We start from the raw sequence: 15,915 nt of genomic DNA on the forward strand, positions 1-15,915 counted from the left end.
TTTTTTTTACGTTCAATTTCATAAGCCCTTCCTGGAAATCGGTAAAATTGTAATTCAGGATTTTTCGATCCCTATTATGGCAATTAATAACGCAACACGTCCTTTTGAAGCACACAATTCTCTGCATTTTAAAAATAAAAATCTAAATTAACAATTTATAATTAGTTGGTTGTACCCCAAAATTGCATATTTCAGCCACTAGAGCGCAGCACTAGAGATACGCATGAAGCGTATATTGACGAAATAGAAATATACTGCCCAGTGGCTAGAATACAGTCGATACGAGTTTTTCTAGCAATTTGTAACCAATATGACTTGAACATCTATCAATATGATGTATGTAACGCGTTCTTACAAGGTGAAATCGACAGCGAAATTTTTATACAAATCCCAGAAGGTTTAAAGTTACCTATACGCGACAAATCTGTTGATTATGTACTTGAATTAAACAAAGCATTGTACGGTTTAAGAGGTACTCCAAAGAGTTGGAACAATAAGTTCCACAATGTGATGAAACAACTCAGTTTCACTCGACGCGAATACGAGTATTGTTTGTATATGAGGTTTACCAAATTAGGTGGAACTTATATTCTCATATTTGTGGATGATTTACTGATAGCAGGAACCCACAAAAGTGAGGTTAGAAACATCATAGATCGGTTAAGTAGCTTACTGAAAGTCAAAAATTTAGGAACGGTAAATGGTTTCTTAGGAATTAATATGAAACAAGATCTGAAAACAGGTTCAATTACTCTGGATCAAAGCAAATATCTAAGAAACTTAGTAACAAAATTAGGCATGAGCGAGTCTAAACCAGTATCTACACCAATGGAAAATAGCTTTGATCATAGTTTATTAAAGAGAGAAGAATCGGAGTCTGTTGAACTTGAAAAAAAATGTAGAAGTGTTTTAGGAGCCTTAATGTATGCAATGATTTGCACTAGACCAGATCTATGTATAAGTTTAAGTATTCTCAGTAGGTACCAATCATGTGCGAGTAATGATCTTTGGAAGGCTATTAAAAGAGTAGTACGCTATGTTAATGGAACAATACACTTTGTTCTAGTATATAGTAAATATGACCTTAATGATTCTAATGTCATACAGGGCTTTGCAGATTCTGATTGGGCAGGAGATAAGATAGATAGGAAATCCACGTCTGGATATTTATTCAACACGGAGAGAAAAATTACTAGTACTTTTAACTATTTGTACTCAACTATGAATATTTTAGGTTGGTGTTACTATATTATAGTAAACATAACTATATCGAGACTTTTAATTATACTATTTTTTCTATACCATTAAATATGATTTAGAAAAACTATGAAAATGTACTTGTGAATACTACATAAGAAGTAGTTTCTTTAATTTCTTAAATAATGAAAAATATTAATATATATAAAGAGGTTAAATAAACCATTCACTAATATTTAGAAGTAAATGTTAATTTCTTTAAATAAAAATAGTGAAAAAAACTATATTATAGTGTTCAATGAAACTACATTTTTTCTATTAAAAGAAACTGCGGTTTAATAATTAGTCAAACTATTTTTTGTAGACATAAATAGCCTCAACTATTTTATTGAATTTAAATTTAATACACTTTTTTCTTAAATACAACGCAGCATGTTAATTAAAGAAAACTAACCAAAAAGAAGTTAACGTTATTAGAAAAATATAATTGTTTCAAGCATTCCATTAGGAAAAAATATGGAGTTTAATAATTTATTCTATAAATAGTAAGAAGTATTAAGAAAACGTTGTTTAGTTCAATATTTTATAATAATTAAATATACTATACATATGAACACAAAGTTCAATATTGAAATAACTACTTTTTGAAATAAATAGAATTACAATTATTAGTTATTCGTACCGTAGTTATGATAAATTGATTCATCTAAAAACAAAATAGTTAACATTATTTAAAAATATAGTTTATTTTATTATATCATTTATGGGTGTGTATGAGAAAGATACAATTTAACTGTTGAATCTAAATATATAGTAATAGCTACTAAGAGATCTTAGTATAGCACACTATTTTTTTATATTTCCATATACTGTATATATAAGGCAAGTAAATAGTATATTGATGCAATAACTTCTTCAAATAAATGTTACATTTGTTGGTTAATTTAAATGTAATATAATAATTACATTAAACGGGATCGAGGTAATTTATATTATTAAAAAATATACAGTATATAAAAATTATGAGAATGTAATGAGAGGAGAATTATTCAAATCAGCTTTGGCTTGATCTTCGACATTAAAAACGTTACATTTTCTTAAATGACAAATAACACTTATTTTGTAACTTCACGAAACAAGTGTTATTTGAGTATATGCTTTCATATAGTTCTTAGTGTTATTCATTACTTTTTTTATAGAGAAAAAACATTCGTAAACACGCGAATCGACTGCCTTCGTAACACGTCACTCCTGTTCGGTAATTTTCGGTAGCTGTTGCTACCGGTAAGCGAACAGGCGACGCTCTTTTCTCCCCCCTCCACTACTACTTATAATCTGTTCTACGGAGACAGTGGACTGTGGAGTGAGTGATGGACCTAATATACGCGATTGAACTTAGTAATTACAATGAAATGTTTTCGATGTGGAAATAGTGAGAAATATAAAGATACTCTGATAGTGTTCTAAGCTTGGAGTTAACTAGTGAAGGTATTGAATATAAATATTGAGGAAGGATTTTTGCTAAATAGTAGCTTCGAATTCGCCATTGTAAATCGTCGGATGTTCTTTTTGGTAAGTAATCTGATTCTCATTGTTTAACATAAACCCCTAATTTTTGTATACGATTTCCTATTTCCTTCCATTATATAATTTTCTTTACTTCTAATTTGTAGTTGATTTCATACAGCCAAAAGTATTGAAAAAATAAAAACGATCTGGGATTATAGTTAAAAGATTATATATATTATATATATTTTTAAGACGCCGTTCTTTCTAATACATTTGAAGTTTAAATATATATAAATATATATATATATAATATCATAGTATGGCTAATAAAGGAGTCACTTCAAAAGAAAAAAAATTTTCAAATATTGAAACCACATCAGACAAAACCTGCCTAACATCTGATACATCACCAAATTCTAGTTCCTCACAAAAATATGTATCTGGCAATGCTGAAATTTTAAATAATATTGTCAAACAGAAATTATGTGAGTGGGGCCTTTCTGAATATTTGGCAGTCTTCGAAGGTAACAGGAAACTTAATTATAATAAAAATAATTAAACTAGCATTCTTTTATATACATGAATTATAAAATAAAGTGATTTATAATTTTGTTTGTATCTGTAATGAGGCTAATATCAGTTTATTTTATAATTGTTTGATAACATTTGTTTCAGTATTTTCTTATTGAGCAAATTTATACTAAGCGTCAATACATTTAATCATATAATGGAAAGTGTCAGTGATCATATTGTTAAAAACTGATTTATTATAATTGTAGATGAGAGAATAACTGAAGAGATTTTTTTAAAAATGCCTGATAACGCTGTGGGAAAATTAATAAAGCCATTGGGCCATTTATACAAATTTCTTTTAGAAAGAGAAAAACTAAAAAGTGAAATAGTTAGTATTGCCACCTGTAATGTATTACCTGTACAAATTTTTAATTCAGATATTCATATGAATCTAATATTTCTATTGTAATTTCCTATATCTTTAGGATTTATCCCAAAGAAAGAGTAATGAATATGGTGGATCAGGAAAGGTAGCTTATTGATATCCATTTAAAAGTTCTGGTTTACAGCTTTCACAATTTCAACTTTTCGCATCTAATATAATATATTGAACATTTCAGAAATTAAAAGATTTATTACAACTATCCGTTAAGGGTAAACTTATATTAGAACAGGAAAATTCTATTTTGCAGTATTCAAAAGACCTCACGCAAATTATAATAGATCATTTGTTTTTTGTAAACAATAAACTGAAGTAAATATGTTTTTCATACTAAATGTATTAATTAACAAATCTATAACATTTATCTTTTACATTGAAATATATATCTCAACTGTTATTTTTAAAAAATCTTAATATTAAAAGTATATATTCATATTACAGGATATCGAAACATGATTTTATTGACTGGTCAAATGAAATAATTAAGATTTGGCCAAAAGAAGACATAACTAAATGGTATAAACCATCTAGCAATGGAAAACCCGCTTCAGGAAAATTGTACTTCTATTATACAAATCAATGTAAGCGACTGAAACCATTGAAAAGTAATATATGTGAATCAATAGATGTTGAAGAAGAAAATTTAGATCCACAACATGAAAGCATTGATGAAAAATATTTAGCTGAGTTAGCTAATACTTCTCTAGATGACATTGACAAAATTATAAGTTTGTGGCAAAAAACCTTTCAACATCGTCGGAAAAGCAGCGATACTATAGATGAATACTATAAAAAATATCCACAGTTACAGACACCTTTGGGAAAACGATTAATACAGTTAGACTTGCAGTGTTTAGGAATAGGGGAAATAGATTGCTTGCAGAAAAAATGGCCTATTTTAGCTCCCAAAATACTAAAGATAGCTGAGAGAAAAAGTCTAGCACAAAAATTGCTAGAGAAGTGGAAGGAATTGGAAATATTACACTTGGCTTGGCGTATATTTCCTTATTTATTTAAACCAACTATAATAAAAAGTGGCAAAGAAAAAAAAAGATTATGGAAACCATCGGCTGATGAACAATCAAGAGCATTTATTATTTGGATTAACGTGCGTTGATTGGCCAGTATAATAAATCACATCAATATGTACTTTTCATTTCTTAATTTTAAAATTTACTTTACAGGTTATCTTGGATTTGGAAGAAGTTATATCTAAGCAAAGAGAGTTAGCAAAGGAACATAAATATACTCTTCAACCATTTATTGTTGCAGTTCTTGGTACGAATAAAGTCGAAGTTGCATATGTAATAATTAACGATAATCGCTATAAATTTGAAGAGGTGACAAGTGCAGTGGCATTTTGTTTCGGAAGCTTCTTCGCCTTGAACGCAGAGTATCCCTTAGTATGTAAACAAATTTGGACATACATCGAAGAAGATATTTATAATCATAAGGATAAGTCTAGTAACCACAACTACCAAAGTATTAAATGGGTTAGAGATAATTTACGTAATATTATAGACTAAAGTGTTAACGCTCAGAAATTCTTTAACACTTCATTACCATAAAACGCTGTTCTTTCTAAAATTATGTGTTAAATATTTGTATTGTTTTGAGCGCTATTGGAAATAATGATTTTTAACGAAATTAACTTATGCCATTATTATGAATAGAAACAGAAAATGTAATGTTATTTTATCATTTTTATTTCAACATTAATATAAGACGCCAATCTTTCTGAAATATTGATAAAATTGACATTATCTCTGTTATGCTGGTTTAAACTGTGAATTTTGAATGAATTCAATTATGTTTTAATTATATAAACATTTTAATTACAATTAAAATTAATAATGGAAGCTCGTTGTGTGCAATCTTCAAAACTGATACGAGGAAACTTATTGAAATATCATTCAAAATATATTCACAAAACCGAGGTTTTTAATTATTCTTGTGCTTATAGCTCATGCAGTAGAACATTCAATACATGGAAAAGTTTACAACAGCATAACAAAAAAATGCATTCCACTTTATTTGAGGAAAACGAATTACAAATTGAGAGCAGTAATCAAATACAATTAGAAAATGTTACCAATAACAACATACAACAATTTCTTACAGATAATATCATTCAACCTTCTTCATATAACATTAATGCAAATGAGAAATTATTAGATTCTAATTTTGCGTTAAAGATAGCTGTAAAATTATACGGTGATGTAAAATTAAGTCGAAAACATGCTACTAAAATATTTAAATTATTTGAGGCAACTGTGAATTCTGACATCTTTAATTCTTTGCACTCATTAATTAGTCAGTTTACGAACAACTCCCAAGCTCATGATATGTTACAGAAGTTTATTGATTTGCAATCGAGCTTTTCGCAATTAAATAGTGAATATAAAGTTTTGAAGAAATTACGGGAAATGAATTTGTTAATCGATCCTGAATGTATAACTTTTGGTTTTAGACAAGAAAATAGTTATAAATCTATTAATCACATAAAAAGTACAGGATCTTTTATTTCATTAACAAAAACTTTGAAACTTTTTTTGGAAAAACCTACTATCCTTGAACAAACAATTAGTTATATAGAAAATTTACAACATGAGGAAAAAATATCAAACATTATGCAAACCCAATTTTGGAAATTGAAATCATCAAAACATAATAAATTTGTTTTACCTTTGTTCTTGTACGAAGATGATTTTGAATGTGGCAACGCTTTAGGCTCACATGCTGGTGTATATAAAATGTCAGGAATTTATATATCTCTTCCCTTCTTACCACCAGTTTTCCGATCACAATTACAGAATATATTTCTTCTCCAAATAGCTCATTCTGATGATATAAAACAATATTCATCTAAAATCGTATATAGACGTATTATCGAAGAGTTAAATAGTTTAGCTACGAATGGTGTATTAATTGAAACCAACGGGAACACATTACACATTCTATTTCAACTCACTTTAATTGTAGGTGACAATTTAGGATTAAATTCTATTCTTGGATTTACAAAAAGTTTTAATTCTAATTATTTTTGCAGATTTTGTACGGAAACAAAAGTGAATTCAACTAAATCTTGTAAAGTAAATAGTTCCTTATTACGCAACAAAATTAAATATGAAATCGATATTAGAAAAAATGATATTAGTCAAACAGGAATTAAGGAAAGATGTGTGTTTAATGATGTTAATAATTTTCACGTTACGGAAAATTATTGTGCAGATATAATGCATGATTTATTTGAGGGAGTTTGTTCATATGACATTGGCTTAATTTTACATCACATTATTTTCATACAAAAATTGTTTACGTTAAATACTGCTAATTTTAGAATAAAGCATTTTGATTATGGGAACGAGAAAAATAAACCACCACTTTTGACAGAAATTAATTTGAAAGCTTGTCATATTAAAATGTCTGCTGCAGAAATGAAATGCTTCATTTTAAATGTATCTTTGTTGTTTGGGGATCTTATCCCACAGAATTCACACTTTTGGAAATTATATATATTACTTAGACAAATTGTTTGTATTGCGTTACAATCTACCATTTCTGAAAGTGATATAACACTAATTGATAAACTTATTACACAGCATCATATATTATATGTAAAACTGTTTAAGGAAACATTAAAACCAAAACATCATAATATGCTGCATTACGCACATATTATGAAAACTGTCGGACCACTGGTTCATATTTGGTCAATGCGATTTGAAGCAAAACACAGTTTGTTAAAAGTAGCTTCACATACATCTTGTAATCGACAAAACCTTCCTTTAACTATTGCTACTAAACATCAATTGTATATGTGCAAACTGCTGTTTAATTTAGAAAGCAAAGAAAAACCTATCATATATGAAAAATCTGATACTTGTACTGAATGTTCAATTACAGAGCTTGAGCATATAGATATAAGTAATTTTGATGAAATTCAATATGTTATTATTGAAAATATTAAATACAAACATGATTTAATTATTAAAATTTCTTCTGATGATGTGCCTACGTATGGTTCCATAAGAAAAATTTTTAAAGAAAATTTAAGGAATAGTGAAAAGTTTAATTTTATTTTTATTTTTCAAATTTTAAAATGCGTTAAAAAAGATAATCATTTACAAAGTTATGCAGTTAAAAGAACACAGGAACATATCTTAGTAAAGTATGATTCATTATTATTTTTTGAGCCGAGAAACTGTATTACTATGTCAAACGGGCAATTATACATAGCATATGATAATCATATACGTTAATTTCTTGCTATATTGGTTTAATTTTACCTTGTTCCTTTCATTTTCGACATTTGATAAATACGTTCATATTGCAAATTTGGAAACTGTTCATTCCATTGTAATATTACTACTATAACTGTCGTTTTTTCTTGTACTTGTTTTCATTATTAATTTTGTAATTTGCGTCTGAAATAAAATATTTTAAAGTTAATTAATTGAGTGTTCATTCAAATCTTGCAAAATAATGAAGCTACTCATAATAGGATAATATGTTTAGTAAAGTAAATATTGTGTTTAATAACTCTGTTTTACACTGAATTTAAAAATAATAATGACTATATTTAAAATTGAAAGCAAATAAATTATATATATAATAATAATGAATAAATTAACAAATTAAGAAGCTTCCATATATTAAGCTAAACTCAAAAAATGAATATCATATTGTTTTCAAATAAAAATAATGCTTTATAATAATAAAACACTGTCAACTAGGGTTATGTCATACTTATACTATTTAAAATTATTAGAAACATACATATTTTCTTAGCGTTCTCTAAAATATTATTTAAATAAATTAAGAATTTCATTAATATGTGCATGCTAAGACATGTGAAAATCTAGTATAATTTAATAGATAAGTTACGTAGAATTAACTATTCCTACATATTGCTTCCAACAAGTTTCACTTGAAGTTGTTAATCTTGAAGCTAGGTGGCCAAAATTTTTAGGAGCGCTTAACAGTTTCTCACAAATGCTCCGGTAACTTCCGATTAGTATATATTAAACGTTCCTGCACATGCTTACGTAAGTATAGCTCCCATATAGGTAGTTTGTGATGAAGGAACCCACGAAAGGATATAGTATTATATATATATATATATATATATATATATATATATCAAACCAGCACACCTTCAAATCGTAAGTAATCTATAAGTCCAATTAATTATTGTATTTCTTCAAAATTTCAAGTTGTTTGAAACTAGTACTATATAGTTGTTAACTCCATAATAAAATTATATTACAGGATTGTGATAAGCTTGTCATACTAAATAAAGATAGTTAATATGATTAAAGGAGTAACTTTGAACATATTCAGTAAAAAATGTATTCAATAGTGTGTGTTATAAAATAAAAATGTATAATCATTCCTGTTATTCTAGGTTGTATAAGATTCTCTTAAAAATATACTATACTTGATGGAAACAGTTGAATAATTAAGTAAGGCTGTAAGAACCATGGATATCACTTGTAAATTCTACTTCAATTTTATTTATTTATTCAATTAAAGAGGTATAGGTAATTTTAATTATATTTTGATAGTTGTTGTTACTACAAATTTATTTTTCTTTTAAATACAAATTGAAAGCTGACTTAAATTGTTTTCAGTTGTTACAATTCCTTCTTTTTCTTGGTCCTTTGTAAATAAATATGTATAGTGTAGGTAAAAAGTATTATCATGTACCATGAAGATTTAATATATAGTAATATTTATGTGAAAAACAACACAGCTCCTAATAATTTTTATATAGTAATTACTACTTATAATTGTGTAGTATTGTTTAATATTGGTTATTGTATCATGAGCATAAATAAAGTAGTTAATAGTTAAAGAAATTTTGCAGTACATGAAACTGTATTTCTAAAGGTCGTATTAAATATATGTAGATAATAATGATTATAATTTCTACTTTAATCAAAATTACTATTTTTAAATAGTTTTACTAAAAAATTTAATATAAGAAACTATAATAGTTTTTTTATCATTCATATGACATCGGCAATGTAGTTACAAAAACTACAAATTAATTATAATCTTTACTACAAGATAACTTATTCATCACTATAAACAATTAATTTATTATACCCCTTTTGAATAGTGTCGCCAAACATTAAATGTAATGTTCACACTACTTCACTTTCTTAGTACCTAACACTACTGATGAAATTTTTGTTACAGCTACTGTTTTTATATTACAGTTTACTACTTTTGATGATTTCAAATAGAATTCCTTTGTTATTTTAACTGTTTATGCGAATTGTGATTTAACTATTATTCTAATAGTTGAGGACGTATTTCACTTCATTTTATAGTAAAAAGTACTACTTTTTTCTCTCCGTGAAGGTGTTCAATTGTACTGTCTCCTGGAAATCTCAAAAACAATCTGCAGTAGCACTGTCGTCAACCGAAGCAGAATATGTTGCTCTAAACTTACCAGTGAATGAGGGTTGCTGGCTGATTAATTTGATTAAGTGTTTTAAAATTGTTGACAGAAGTGTTAAAGCAACTATATATGAAGACAATCAAAGTGCAATAAAAGTATGTAGGAACCCTCAGTATCACAGCAGAATGAAGCACCTAGATATTAAGATACATTTTGTAAGAAAACAAATACGAGATAATGATATCGATGTATTGTATATAATGTCAGAGGAACAAATAAGCGATGTTTTAACCAAACCATTGGGAAAAACTTTGTAAAAAAAATTCAAAGGTTTACTGGGTTTAAAAAATCTATAAAGTTAAAAGATTTATGTTAACTGTTTATTACAGAATTTAAGTAACATATAAGTTATTAAATATTCGTTGAGAGGGGTGTGTTAGTTTTTAAGTTTTAATAACGAGCAACGAATATTTGAATTTTGCGCGAGACAAGTGGTGCCACCATGCTTGGCGTCCATGCAAAACTTTAGTAAGCTTTTTCCTTCTCTTTGAGCGTTGGGCTGCTATAAGAAGAACTTGGCTGGAGATCCAAAATCACTAATCAGGTGTTAACTTGGTTACACCGAAATACTCAGAGATTCTCAATTATTCTCACTGCACGGTTCTGAATAAACGATTCATTATTTCAATATTTTAATTCCTATATTCTTACAAAACGTTATAAGATCCCACGAAAAACAAGTTTCGCTTGTCAAAAAAGGGCGGCAAGTACATAAGTCGTCTCTAGCATGATTAATACAGTAATATAAAATATTTTAATTAACAAAAATAGTGAAATCCAATTGTTAGGTAAGTATAAATTTTTTCCAATGGGGAAAATTGAAAATTGGAAAAAAGTAAATAGTTAGCCGGGCCCGTAATATTCATGTGTAAGTTACTATCTTGCAATATAAGCTTTGCTTTTCGTAAGTTAAAAATGCGGCTATATTTAATACGATTGCATACAACAGGCCGCGCAAGTAATTTTTGTGTTACTATTTACTTTTTTCCAAATTTCAATTTTCGCCATGGTAAAAATTTATATTTGCCTAACAGTTGGATTTCACTATTTTTTTTTAATTAAAATATTTTATATTACTGTATTAATCATGCTAGAGACGACTTATGTCCTTGCCGCCCCTTTTTTACAAGCGAAGCTTGTTTTTTGTGGGATTTTTTATACAATATATAGATAAACAAAGAAGTCAATCATATTCTATCAGTAGGGTGCACAGAACATAAGAAAGAAATGACGACAAAGATTATTCAGTTATATTTAGTTATAAGAGGCCACTTCCGTACTAAAGCATTTAATGCTAAGAATAACAAGCAAATGATAAAAACAAAAAGATTCGGAAAAAATGCCAAATTGTAAATGTTAAATGGTAAGTTATATTAAGGAAAATAAAAACAAGTTACAGTTACAATAAATTAATTTTTTTATTATTGAAATTGAATTACATTTTAGAAGTTGCATAAAACAATGGCATAATCCCTTTATCGATGTAAAAAATAGAGAAATAGTTATTAACGCAAGTAATTATATAAATAAGTCAATCAACACATTTTTATTTGTATTATAATTAGATGGAAAATTGTATACTTAATATTGGTATAATGAAATAGCAACGCTTTCAGTTTCACTTAATATATAATCACAATCCGATGTTATTCATAAAAAATGCTGCTACATATTTTTAGATTGTAAAGAATTGCAGTTTGTTAAGCTCATTTAAGACGAAACTTAAAAATGAATATATTACCAAAATTACGGAGTTATACCAGAGTTTAAATGTGCTTTAATACTAACAAATAAAAATTTAAAAAACTATTTACTTTCTTTAATATTATTTCAAATTTAATAATCGACGGGCTTAAAAATACAGGTGATAGTTTGGTTAAATTTACAATAACAAAAATAGGTATCAAATTTACAATAATTTTCAACATAATTTCATTCTATAAAATATATGTTATGAATACAAATATAATTAAAAAACATAACCGTGGCTTAATAAAATTCAAATAATCTTTATAATTAAAAATTTTATCATTTTTATGTAGTAAGTTTACACTCTAATCAGTAAATAATTATCTTTACACATTTGATATTATTTTACTGCGAATAAATCTAGGCTTCATATTTGAATAAAAGAGGTTAGTAGTTTAACATTCAAAAACAAGTTAAAGTACAGATGATTGTAGAAGTCAATAAAAATATTGTGCTTTGAAATATTTTTCATTTTTAGTTTTCGTGCTTCATTATTTTAGTTCTTTTAGTCCTCACTTACGCAAACGCCACTACAAATTTAATTTGAAGATTCCTATCAAGCAAACGATATTACGACCATTTTAAACACATTGCGATCGTTTTCCTCCCAGCTCTATCCTTCATGAATATTTCTAACATAACATATAAGTAAAATTATAAAATTTAGAAATTCACATAGATAAAATTGGGTTATTATTTTTCTAAGATTAGAGAGACTAAACTTGCTGTAGAATAGAGCAGTGCCTCGACGCTATTTTTATATAAAATTTCCATTGTGATACTGCCGTATCTCTAGACTATTCTCTAAATTTAATATATATCACAAAAAGCTCATTTGTAATTAAATAAATAAGCTTACCGCTTAAATTAACTATTTATAAATAATATCAAATTATATAAACCGATTACATTTTTAAAAAATATCTATTAATTTCTAATCAATTGTATGAATTTATTCGCAGAGTTGAAGCAACGAAATTTCTTAACTATATATTTAGCGTTATAACGCAAACCACCATATTTATGTCACTGAATGTAACCTCACGGCATAGTTTAGTCAACTACATTATGTTTGATAATGTAAATTTTTGTTTTCAGTGAATTTCTCCTAATCTTATTTCACAGCTGACTTAATATTTAGTAAAGTCCTTTTATCATGTAATTTGTTGAGCAGTTAGTTCAGAAGCAGCTCTTGAAGGAACTTGAACAACTACAAAATCATTATAATCAAATAATAAATCGCATGTGTCATGTAATACTCATCAACTCATTTTTTTTTAAATTTACGTACCTGATCTACGTCAATTACAATCAAGAGACTCGGTAGTGTCTCGACGGTAAGTACAAGTAGATAATGACATGCCTATACCACCGTTAAAGAACTACTTTCTTTTACAGAAAGTTTGGTTGTTCAAATTTTCAAAGTGCTTTATCTTCATGAAAGACTCATTGTCATGATTTAGGTAGTTTTTCTTAAAATGGATTTGAAATAGCTTTCATTTGAACCCATGTAGATTGAAATCGACTCATGTAATCCAGAGATCTCATACTCTGTTTTCTATACATATGTATGTATATGCCAAAATTGAGATTTTCTCCTTAATTTTCTCCAGCCAAAATGTATGTCTCTGGGTAAAGTTAGCCGCTAAGATTTTGAATATTGTTCATACGACATGTAAATTGTATATATGTATGCATATTAGGGTGATTCAAGAAAATTCAAAAAAATTTTTTTTTATATTTTATGCATTAAAACAGAATTTTTCATCAAATTTGACCTCTGTATCTCTATTTTAAAAGGTGGTGCAATTCGTATAATTATAATTTTTTTATAGTAATATCTTTTTCATCATAACCTATCATGAAGTTACACTACTCACACAAAATCAATAACATATTGTTTCTTTTAAGTATTTAACCGCACAAAAATCATTATTTAGCTATTAATAATTTAACGATTTTGAGGAACCTCATTAAACAACGGCATGGGCTATTATGCTGTCCCGCTCTGGCACTCTATTTTGTCTCCTTAACTCTCTTCGCCACCGCTAGGTGGCCATTCACTGAACACTATTCACAATACTCACTAACGTCACCTCATAACTGAAGGATCATCCAAAAAATAAAACTTTTTCGAAAAGTATAGAATCTATGCCTTTCTAATAAGTTTTATTTTTTGGATGATCCTTCAGTTATGAGGTGACGTTAGTGAGTATTGTGAATAGTGTTCAGTGAATGGCCACCTGGCGGTGGCGAAGAGAGTTAAGGAAACAAAATAGATTGCCAGAGCGGGACAGCATAATAGCCCATACCGTTCTTTCATGAGGTTCCGCAAAATCGTTACATTATTAATAGCTAAATAATGCTTATCGTGCGGTTAAATGCTTAAAAGAAACAATATGTTATTGATTTTGTGTGAGTAGTGTAAATTCATGATAGGCTATGAGGAAAAAGATATTACAGTAAAAAAATTATAATTATAATAATTGCACCACCTTTTAAAATTGAGTTACAGAGGTCAAATATAGTGAAAAATTTTATTTCAGTGCATAAAATATAAAAAAATATGTAGTAAAAAAAATTTTGTTTCGACTTTTTTTGAATCACCCTAATATACGGGTGTAACGAAACGACCGCCTTTTCTCGTAACTGGAGGTTCGGGGTGACAAACTGAGTGCACGTGTAAAATTTTGCTCGAATCGTTCAAGAGGTTTAAAAGTTGTTTACATTTTTAAATCACCCTTTGTCAGTCCTTTTCGAACGACTTTGACTGCACAATGGAAAGTGGGGAAAGTGAAAAAACAATTGATGAACACCCCAATAGAAAGTAAAAATTATCGACCGCGCGCGATAATACTTTTGCTATTTATTCCATTAATCTGTCTATCAGATTAATTTTAAAAATAGCAAAATCCTTTTCATTACATTTCCAATTCAATTCAGTACAGTTATCATTGACTGAATTTATGGAAAGAGCGAGAAGACGCAATGAAAAGGAAAGTATCAGAAACTAAGATGTCGCGCGAACGCACTGATAATTTAATAGGAAACGCATGAGGGCATTCTCTTTCTACTAACGAAGCTAAAGAGAATGATTCAAAATCAATACATTGATGATAGAGAAAACTAAACTTATCCATTTAATGTTCTCCAAGTTCTTTTACATCGAAGTTTTCGAAAAAGCTTCAAACTGGCTCTTCGATGATTTCCAGAAAGCACACTATCACTGTTTTTGCATTTAAGCACTCGTGAATTTAAACAAATTAGGTATTAACCTACGTTTCTTCAAAACACTGGTTAATTTAACACTTTTGAACTGTTTGAAGTAGGCTGATTAAGAGTAGTCGAAACGAATTACTTATTATTTTTCCTCTCTGTGTGTCTCTCTCTCTTTCTCTTCAGCATACTTCAAACAGTTCAAAAGTGTCAAATTAACTGGTGTTTTGAAAAAACGTAGGTTAATACCTAATTTGCTTAAATTTGCGAGTTTTTAAATGCAAAATCAGTGATAGTGTGCTTTCTGGAAATCATCGAGGAGCCAGTTTAAAGCTTTCTTAAAAACTTTGATGTAAAAGAACTTGGAGAACATTAATTGGGTAAGTTTAGTTTTCTCTATCATCAATGTATTGATTTTGAATCATTCTCTTTAGCTTCGTTAGTAGAAAGAGAATGCCCTCATGCGTTCCCTATTAAATTATGAGTGCGTTCGCGCGACATTTTAGTTTCTGATATTTTCCTTTTCATTGCGTCTTCTCGCTCTTTCCATGAATTCAGTCAATGATAACTGTACTGAATTGAATTGGAAATGTAATGAAAAGGATTATGCTATTTTTAAAATTGATCTGATATCCAGATTAATGGAATAAATAGCAAAAGTATTATCGCGCACGATTGATAACTTTTACATTCTATTGGGGTGTTCATCAATTGTTTCTTCACTTTCCATTGTGCAATCAAAGTCATTCGAAAAGGACCTAAAAAGGGTGATTTTTAATTGTAAATAACTTTTAAACCTCTTGAACGATTCGAACGAAAT

At 28.1% G+C, this 15,915-nt stretch overlaps 1 protein-coding gene across 1 annotated transcript; it reads left to right on the top strand.

Moving 5' to 3' along the window:
• Window positions 1-5,679: 5,679 nt before the first annotated feature.
• On the top strand, window positions 5,680-7,923 carry LOC136773798 (uncharacterized). The gene has a single exon (XM_066727710.1). The coding sequence runs from the start codon at window positions 5,680-5,682 to the stop codon at window positions 7,921-7,923; it is 2,244 nt and encodes a 747-aa protein (XP_066583807.1).
• Window positions 7,924-15,915: the final 7,992 nt, after the last annotated feature.

This window comes from Prorops nasuta, unplaced genomic scaffold (assembly GCF_024137725.1).
Source record: "Prorops nasuta isolate Cenicafe-Biocafe unplaced genomic scaffold, Cenicafe_Pnas_1.2 PNAS00005, whole genome shotgun sequence".
Lineage (NCBI taxonomy): Eukaryota > Metazoa > Arthropoda > Insecta > Hymenoptera > Bethylidae > Prorops > Prorops nasuta.

What these genes read in the sequence shown, in the direction of transcription:
- LOC136773798 (XM_066727710.1), top strand. Translation starts at nt 5,680, where the DNA reads ATGCATTCCACTTTATTTGAGGAAAACGAATTACAAATTGAGAGCAGT.